This window comes from Fukomys damarensis, unplaced genomic scaffold (genome assembly GCF_012274545.1).
Source record: "Fukomys damarensis isolate Sample0158 unplaced genomic scaffold, DMR_v1.0_HiC HiC_scaffold_27, whole genome shotgun sequence".
NCBI classification, from domain to species: domain Eukaryota; kingdom Metazoa; phylum Chordata; class Mammalia; order Rodentia; family Bathyergidae; genus Fukomys; species Fukomys damarensis.
Window position 1 is genome coordinate 577,567 of NW_022900939.1, and position 8,856 is coordinate 586,422.

Here is an 8,856-nt window from a genome sequence, read left to right on the forward strand (position 1 = left end):
GGGGCTGGGGCCCTCGGGGTCTCCGTGGGGGCTACGGGGGGCTCCCGGAGGGGACAGCCCCAGCTTCGCGCCCAGCAGACTCAGGGAACCTGCAGAGCACGGGAGGCAGACACCAGGTTTCTGCCCAGGGCCGAGGCAGCCACTGCTCCGGGACAGAGACTGAGAGGAGCCGCGGACCCAGGGGCCTTCAAAGGGCACAGCCCCCACACCTTGGTTTCCTCATCTACTCAGATGGCACAAAATGCCTCCAGCTCGGGCCCTGGACACCGATGGCGTGACAAGGAGAGTCACTGACGGTGACAAGTGCGCCCCTGCAGTGCAGGGCAGGGCGCGGAGTCGGGACGACCCATGCGGCCACCACTCCGCTTTCCTGCAAGCCCAAGAGTGTCCCTAAAAACCCACATAAAAGTTGCCACTCAGGGCTGGGTGGAGGCTCAGTGGTAGAGCGCTTGCCTGGCCTGCCAGCCCTGGGCTCATCCCAGCACGGAAAAGGTAGCGGTTGTTTTGTTTTGCTCTGCTTTGTTTTGTTTTTTAAAGCCCAGCACCCCTTCAGGGGGAAGAAGCAAACCAGAGAAAAAAAGAGGCCAAAAGATGGAGACAGAAGCACAGAGGAAGGAGGTTCTGGGGAGAGCTGTGCTGCGTGCTGGCGCTCATTAAGAAAACTGGCGGCTGTAAAAGTCGGCCCGAGGGTGCTGCTCACGCCTGGTCAGCTAACATCTGCGCAAGGTGTGCCTTACACAGTCTGAATTACATCTCAGGAGAGCTCCACCTGGCTCTAGAGGCAATGGGAGGCAACAGGAGGCCCATGCTGCCTCAGTACAGAGCTGTCTTCAGCGCTCTGGCTGGGAAGAGGCGGCAGGCATGGCCGGAGCTATGTGTCCTCTGAACTCTGGAGACCGTGCCAGCCCCGGTGCCTGTGTGCAGCGGGGGAGCAGAGGGGCACAGCAGGCGGCACAGCAGGCCTTCAGGGCAGGGCCTCAGGAGCTGCCGCCCAAGGCCCGGGCCAGATGCACACGGCCCAGAGGAAGCTCGGGCCCAGTCAGTGACATCCTGGGGTCTAAGACATATTCAAAGCTTTACAGGGAGCTGAGTCAGGCAGGATGATCAGGCCTATGTACCTCCAGGGTCAGCAGTAACTCAAGGCTGAACCCTAAGTGGCATGGCCTGGTCCAGTAGTCCGGACAGACATCAGTCACCCGGCGGGTGAGCAGGGTCTCCCCGCCCACCCCTTCCTGAAGAGGTCCTCGTCTGTCTGGGCACCCTTGCCACGTGACCTGCCTCCCCACGGGATTGACACCCCTTAGTGGCTGTACCCTCCTTGTGATTCTGCTGTTAAACTTCCCTGTGAAGTGGGGTCTGTGGCAACCCACTTTCTGTTCCTCTCCTGTCTCACAGGAGCTCTCTCTCTCTCTCTCTCTCTCTCTCAATAAATTTTTCGTATTCTTAACCTCCATGTTCCTTGGAATTCATCACTCGACTTTGGAAACACGAGGTTATGTATGTGACATCTAGCAGGTTGGCAGTGACACTGTCCCCTATACGAAAAGCAGCCACATCTGAGGTACACACGGACCCAGTGCAGAGAAAGCCAAAATTTGGAGGTGGCTTGGGGAGTGCATGAGGCATCTCCATCACTGGCTCATGCTCCTCCTTTAGGGCCCCTGCCAGGATGCACTATGGGAGATGCCACGCACACAGACACCCTAGGATTGCTCCCTCTCTGTCAACCATGAGGTCCCAACACCCCTGTGTGTGTGTGTGTGTGTGTGTGTGTGTGTGTCCCATAGTACCGGGGATTAAGCCCTGGGCCTTTGCCCTGAGCTATATTCACAGTCCTTTATTTTTTATTTAGAGACCAGACTTGCTAAATTTCCCAGGCTGGGCTTGAACGTGCAGTCCTCCTGCCTCAGCCTCCCAGAGTGCAGGGGTGACAGGCGTGCACAAGACCAGGGGCATCAGGGCCCAGCATATTGTGTAACCCCAGCAAGCCATACCCCTCTCTGGGCCTGGGCTTCTCCCCAGCTATTCTGCTTTGAGAGGAAAACCCCAGAGGGAGGCAGGGGCGACAGTCCACGCTGCAGTGCTTACCTGGGCAGGAGGTGGAGGTGCAGCAGTGCCCGGCAGGGGCAGGCAGGGCAGGGTCGGTGCAGGCAGGTGGGCAGGGGGCCCTGTCGCAGCTCACCTCTCCCAGCTGGGGGCAGAGGGCATGTGAGGAGGCGGAGGCCTGAGGACAGGCGCCACACACCTGTGACCGAGGGGCACAGCTCACCTGGCATGTGCAGCGTGTGCAGGGTTCGTCCTCCAGCATGAACACCTGGCCGTTGGCCACCTTCCTGCCCTCGTAGTTGCAGTCTGAGGGGCACAGGAGGCGGTGTGAGGCCCAGCCCCGTGGGAGCCCGGGGCGGGTGGCCAGACCCACTCACCACGGCACACGGGACAACACTCGCCATCAGGGTGGAAGGGGTAGGTGCAGGCGATGGGGCAGTCCACGGGTGAGCAGGCCACTGAGCCCATCTGTGGACGAGAGACATCGGCACAGACACTGGCAGCAAAGCGGGGAGGCCTCAGGCAGGGGGGCCTCACTCCATGCCACCCTGTAGGACACAGGCCCGGCCGTGTCCATGGGCTCTGATGTCATCAGGAGCCTGCTGACCAAAGGCCCGCGGACGGCAGGGAATGGTGAGTGCTGGGCCTGGGAGCAGGCAGCTGGGACAGGGCCAGGCCTGGGTCTACCCGGCACTGTACAACCAAAGGACAAGCAACCGAGGGCCACAGGGCACAGCACGGCTGCATTTTAAAGTCTTTCGAAGACTTCGTCTCCTCCCACCCACTGTGAGCTATGACTCTGACTCCCCTCTGTGCCAGACCTACTGCACCCAGCCACCCACCCTCGGGGGCTCTGGGTGGACTCCGTGGTTCAGCCGCAGGGGGATGGCCAGGCGATGCTGGCCCTGTGCCCAGTGCCCTGTCTGAGGAATAAGACGCCCGGGGCACCCACAGAATGTCCAGGGGACACACACACTGGCTCCCACAGCCTCAGGGCTCAGGAAAGGAACGGGCACCCTCAGCAGGAGCCCCGGCCACAGTCCACACTGCCAGCGCCCTGTGAACCAGCCACGTGGACAATGGCACCCAGGGGGTACACTTCCCAGGACCCCATAGGGACCAGCAGGCGGGGAGGAGGCTGGGCTCCCAGGACAGGGTGCTACATACCAGGCAGATGCAGCTGAGGCATGGGTCAAGCACTGAAGGAAAGGTTTCGTTGTTGTAGAAGACCCGGCCCGTGTAGGTGCAGCCTGCAGACAGGGCATGCGGTGAGCGCTGGGGTGGGCATGAGGCAGAGCCTGGAGCTTATCAGGTACAAGAACAGGCCGCCCCACCCAGCGCTGGGTTTGCTGGGGGCCACAGCGTCTACACCCCAGGGGGGCGGGTGTAGTGTCTCCTCTCCCCCACTCCCCTCACACGGCCCTCGGCTGCTGGCGCCCCCAGGCTGTGGTGAAGGGCATCACAGGCTGGCAAGCAGAAAAGTGGGCGATGCAGGAACAAAACCACTCTAGGAGACATCTAGTGAGCGTTAAGTGTGTTGTAAAGAGACTAGAAAGACCTAGCCATGGAGTTAACCGTGGTAGAGGGCCTCTTTTACTTACTTATTTTGCTTTCTGTATTTTCTCAATTTGCTACAACCATTTGTTCATGTTGAGATAGTGGAAAAGACAAAAATGACTTTTTAAAACCACAGCCATGGGGCTGGGGATTTAGCTCAGTGGTGCTGCCTCCTGCCTCACAAGCGCAAGGACCCAAGTTTGATCCCCGGGACCAAAAAAAACAAAAACCAAAAAAAACCCCACTGCCTCAGCTGGGTGTAATTCCAGCTACTTGGGAGGCTGAGGCAAGAGGACGGAAGGTTTGAGCCCACCCTGGGAGACTCAACAAAACCCTAACTCAAAATGAAATTTTACAAAAGGGGTGGACAGTAGCTCAGGGACAGAGCACTTGCTGTTCAAGGTACAGCTCTAGGTTGGTTAGGCCTCCGCCCCCACCACAGGGAAGCGGAGAAAGGGCTCCTCTCCCGTGGGCAAACTGCTTTCCTTCCTGGCCCCTGGTTTCCTCCTCTGGGAAATGGGGTGAGCTGGGTCTTCAGGTCTGACAGGAGATGGAGCTCGGACTGTGCAGAGGAGCCTGGGTCGGGTGGTCAGGACCCAGGACCCCTGAGATCTCTGCCGGATGGGGTTGTTACCTGCCGAGCAGTCAGGGCAGCACTGCCCCGGGATCCGGATGGGGTGGGGACAGGAGTCCACGCAGTCCGTCCTCCGGCAGCTCACTGAGCCGTCTGCCTGGAAGAAGGGGGGATTTTGCCCAGGCCCCGCTGCCCAGCCCAGAAAGTACAGTGACACCTCATGCCCTGGGTGCCATGATGCGGGGCCTGCAGAGACCAGCCACCCAGAAACGTGCCGCAAGCCTTCCCAAAGGGGTCCGCACAGCCCGGCAGGGGACTCGGGCTGGAATTGTGGCCACCTCTGTCCCTCTGCAGTAGCAGCCAAAGGCCACCCTGTCACTCAGCCACGTCCTCCCTCCACACCCCCTGGGCTTTGGTCCACCCCAAACTTACGGAGGACAATAAAATCCTCCTTATGGGAAACGACGCCCTGGAAATGTCTAGTCTGAGGACCACACTGCCGTGTGAGATTCCTCTCTCCCTCCCGCCCTCGTTCTTTCTCTCTTTTTAAAGAATATAAATGCTTTTGCCCTTTTCTCCTTCTCTCCTGTGAAATGAGTGCCACAGTCATTGACGAAGAAGAGAAGCAGCCTGTGCGGGGGCTGTCCTCTCGGTGCAACTCTCACAGAGCACACTCAAGCGTGTTAAGTGCTGGAGGCTGGACGATTGCAGGTTCAAGGCCAACCTGGGCCACTGAGCCAGACCCTGTCTCAAAATCGAAATGTGAAACACAGCTGGGGCGTAGCTCACTGGCAGAGCACTCTCTTAGCACGCACCAGGCCCTGGGTGTGAGTCCTAGGACTGAAATGCGCAGGCCAAGCCTCTCACACTCGCACATGGAATCCCGGGGTGTTGACACGCAGGCTCCGGTTAGAGCCTGGGGTCCTGCAGCTCTGACTGGGGCTCCCAGGGACGCCTACTACACCGCTGTACTAGGACCTCACCTTGAAAGAGGGAACAGAAAGGAAGCAAAACCCCACAGCGAGGTGAGCAGCTGGGCCGGCACTGCTGCCAACCTTCTCCTGGCCCAGATCCCACCGCCTTGCCCCCAAGAAGCCCAGGAGGACCCCAGGCTGACCCAGGGCACAGCCGAGGGCCCCGCAGCTCTGCCGATGGAGAAGGGACCGCGGCGGGCAGCAGGAAGCAGCTGAAGGCGAGCAGGCTGTCATTCACCTGGCAGATGCACAACTCACAGGGGTCGCCGGGCGACCAGATCTGTCCCACCGGAAACTCGGCCCCGTTATCGTCCAGGGAGCAGCCTGGCCAGACAGGAGGGAAAGAAGTGGGTAGGGGTCACGGACAGACACCCCTGCCCACACACAGTCGCCAACGGTCTCGGCCTGTGGTGTCTGGCCCTGGGGGCCTCACCTGAGCGGGCTGCGGGCTCCCGACAGGTGAAACAGCACTGGCCAGGGCCCAGCCGCCATTCTTCGCGGGGACAGTCCAGTTCGGGACATGGCGTAAAGGAGCACGTCACCTCCCCATTCTGGAAGGCAGCGGGTGGTGCAGGTGAGGGCTGCGGCCTCTTGGGCAGAGGGGCTGGGAGTCCTTCCCGGGGCCCCGCCAGCCCTGACCCTGACTGAACCGCTCTTTCCTCCCTGCCATGGTGGCCCTGCCCCTCACCTCCACCAGGGGACGCCCCAGGCACCAAAGCCCATGCCCTCTGTGCCCTGCAAGCTCACCCCCACAGCAGCGCCTCAGCCCCTGTACCACCCCTTTTGGCCTGGGGCTGCAAAGGCCCCATGACCCAGCTGCACCTCCGCCCTCCCGCTCAGCCCCCAAGCCCTCTGCCACCCACGGCCTTGTCACCGGGGCCAGGAGGCCTGGGGTTGAGTCCTGGTCCCTGAGCAGGCACTGTCACAGCCGTGCCTGGGTGGGCCGGGGGCTCTGGGCATCCTTCTCCCTATCACCCAGATGCACGAAGCGGTCCCTGCCCCTACCTGGCAGATGCAGGCCGTGCAGTCATCGCCTGCCCCCCTGACCACGGCCCCATCCGCATACCAGCGGCCATGGAAGTAGCACCTCACTGCGGGGAGAGGAGGCACAGTCCAGCCCTGGCTGCACCCACTGCAGCCGGGTGGCCTTTGCTCCAGGCACTGACTGGCAGGACACTTAAGGCCTCTGTCCCCTCTGTGTGTGGGCCTTATAGTGTCTCCTACCTCACAGGGACTCTTACTGGCCACTCAGAAGAACTTATTTAAAGCCCAACAGGCCAGGCATGGGGACGCGGGCCTTGATACCGGCACTCTGGGAGGCTGAGGCAGGAGGCATGAGTTGGAGTCCTGCCCGGGCAATTTAGTGACTTAGCCAGACCCTGTCTGCAGTAAAAAATAAAAAGGGCTGGGATGTAGCTCAGTTCAAAGGTCCTAAACTCAATCCCTGGTACCACAAAATAACAACAATAATAATATAACCTTTAAAAGTTAGAGAAAATATATTTCAGCAGAACACCATGGGCTGGGGAGGTAGCTCAGTGATACTGTGCCTGCGTGGCAAGTGCCAAGTGCTGAGTTCAAGCCCTGCTGCAACAAAAAAAAGACCAGCTTTGAAATCACTCTGCTCCACTGCTAACTGGCTGTGTGCCCCTGAGCAATAATACAACCTCTCTGAGCCTCAGTGTCCTCATCCTAACAAGGGAACGAGACAGAGGTGGCACAAGGACTTGGGGTGCCCCACCCACAGGGCGCAGGGGGGTGGGGCATCCACGACAGTGTGCACTCATCCCAGGCCTGAGTTGTCAGTGGGCCCAGGGCCCCCTGCCCACCTGGTTCGGCCCCTTCCGCCGGCCTTGAAGGCCTGTGCCAAGCAGGTGCAGGCCCAGCAGCAGGCACACGCAGCAGTGGACGCCGCACACACAGGAGGTGCCCAAGAATGGCGCTCTGGGTGGGCTGACCTGAGCCAGCCCCGCCCCACCTCCCACCAGGGCCCCTCACCTGGGACACAGGCACAGCAGTCGGAGAGCGGGGCCACCTCGCAGGGTCCGGGAGGACACTCGGGGGAGACGCAGGACACGTTCCCTGCCTGCACAGAGGGCAATGGGTGTCCCCAGCACAGAGTGCCTTCCCCACCCGGAAGTGCCCCAGGGAAGCCTCAGAGCCCTCGGGACCCACACCAGGGCCACCGCTTCTGGGCTCATGCTGGCGGGGTGAGAAGACCCCTTGTGGGACACCACAGTGGGCCGGGCCTCCCTGGGGATGCCGTTGAGCCTGACCCAAAGGGCTTTTACAGGCAGTCAAAGCAGGGAGTTTAAAAACAAATTATTAAAATGTGAAGCTAAGCCAGGGTTGGCGGTGCACGCCTGTGAGCCAAGCACCCGGAAGCCTGAGGCAGGAGGGCTGACAAGAATTCGAGGCTGGCCTGGGCTATGTGGCCACAGGCTCCACCGTCAGAGCCAGGCCAGGAGCCACTTTTAAAGGTGGGCAGAGGGGGCCAGCGAGGTGGGGACGGAGCTGGGCTCGGGTCTCTGACAGACCTCAGCCCAATTCCTGGCCCTGAAGCCCGCACCCCAAGCCTGGCCTGCAGGGGTGTGGAGTCACAACTACGGGACACAGTGGGTGCTTACTAACTATCCTTGGGGACTCACCCTGCCTAAAGCAAAAGACAGAGCTGGGCAAGATGGTGAATGCTGGCAACCCCAGTTACTCGGGAGGCTGAGGCAGGAGGATGGTGTTCAAGCCCAGCCTGGGAAACTTAGCCACTCAGCAAGACCTTGTCTCAAAATAAAAAATAAAAATAGTCTGGGGTGTAGTTAGTGAGGAGGCCCAGGGTTCAGTCCTCAGAAGTGAAAAAAAACCTCTCAGCAAGCCGAGGGCGGTAATGGCGACTCCTACTGGGGGTAAATGTCCAGCCTGAGAGAGCAGTCCACAGCTCCTGGGCCGGTGAGCCCTGCCCAGCTCGAAGAGCCTCCCCACCTGGGGCTCTTCCCTGCCCAGAGGCCAGCTTCACTCCCCACCCTCGGTCCCACGGGCCTAACCCAAGTCCACAGCCTCAGATGCTCCCTGCTCTCAGCAGCGAGCTCCCTCTGACGCCTGGGCTCTTCGCCTCACTCCAAAAGCCAAGGAGGTCAGGAAAACACTGCGAAGCCTGGGGACCCCGTGACGGTGACGGCGACACTTACCACACAAACGCAGATGGTGCAGTTCTCGCCGGGAGGAGAAAACACATCCCCTTCCACCCGGACAGCGCCACTGTGGAAGCAGCCTGTGAAGGACAGTGGGAGGCAGCGGCCACTCAGAGGGGACTGGAGGGCTCCCATCCCCGGCACGGGCACCCTGGACCTCCTCGCTCTGCCCCAGATGCCCTGCGGGACAGTGCAGGCCACCCAAGCTCCCGGCCCAGGGACCCCAGGGGGATGTCTGTGAGGGCCTGGGCCACCACGCTCCTCAGGGCTACTCCCATCCGGACAGCACGATACCTCTGTCCCCCCAGGCGGGAATGCAGGACGGCCATGCTTACCATGCAGCCCCTCCCCAACTCTGATATTTTCACCCTAAGTGGGAATGTCACCGTGTGCCCAGCAGGCCCCAGGCGGACTCACAGCTCCAGTGTCAAGCACCCAGTACTTTCCCTCCACCCAGGCCTCAGTACACAGCAGGGACGTGGCAAAAATGTACAATTTTTTTTTTTTTTTTTTTTTTTTT

The 8,856-nt window shown here is 60.6% G+C and overlaps 1 protein-coding gene across 1 annotated transcript in view; it reads right to left on the bottom strand.

Moving 5' to 3' along the window:
• The window catches only part of Vwce (von Willebrand factor C and EGF domains), a 15,686-nt gene that overhangs the window by 630 nt on the left and 6,200 nt on the right, over nt 1–8,856 (bottom strand). The window contains exons 9-19 of the mRNA XM_010633141.1: nt 8,334–8,416; nt 7,150–7,237; nt 6,157–6,242; nt 5,585–5,702; nt 5,390–5,475; nt 4,238–4,334; nt 3,214–3,296; nt 2,424–2,514; nt 2,270–2,352; nt 2,089–2,191; nt 6–89 (exon numbers count right to left, since the gene is read on the bottom strand). Coding sequence (XP_010631443.1) covers nt 6–89; nt 2,089–2,191; nt 2,270–2,352; nt 2,424–2,514; nt 3,214–3,296; nt 4,238–4,334; nt 5,390–5,475; nt 5,585–5,702; nt 6,157–6,242; nt 7,150–7,237; nt 8,334–8,416 — 1,002 coding nt within the window. The remainder of the gene's footprint in view (nt 1–5; nt 90–2,088; nt 2,192–2,269; nt 2,353–2,423; nt 2,515–3,213; nt 3,297–4,237; nt 4,335–5,389; nt 5,476–5,584; nt 5,703–6,156; nt 6,243–7,149; nt 7,238–8,333; nt 8,417–8,856) is intronic.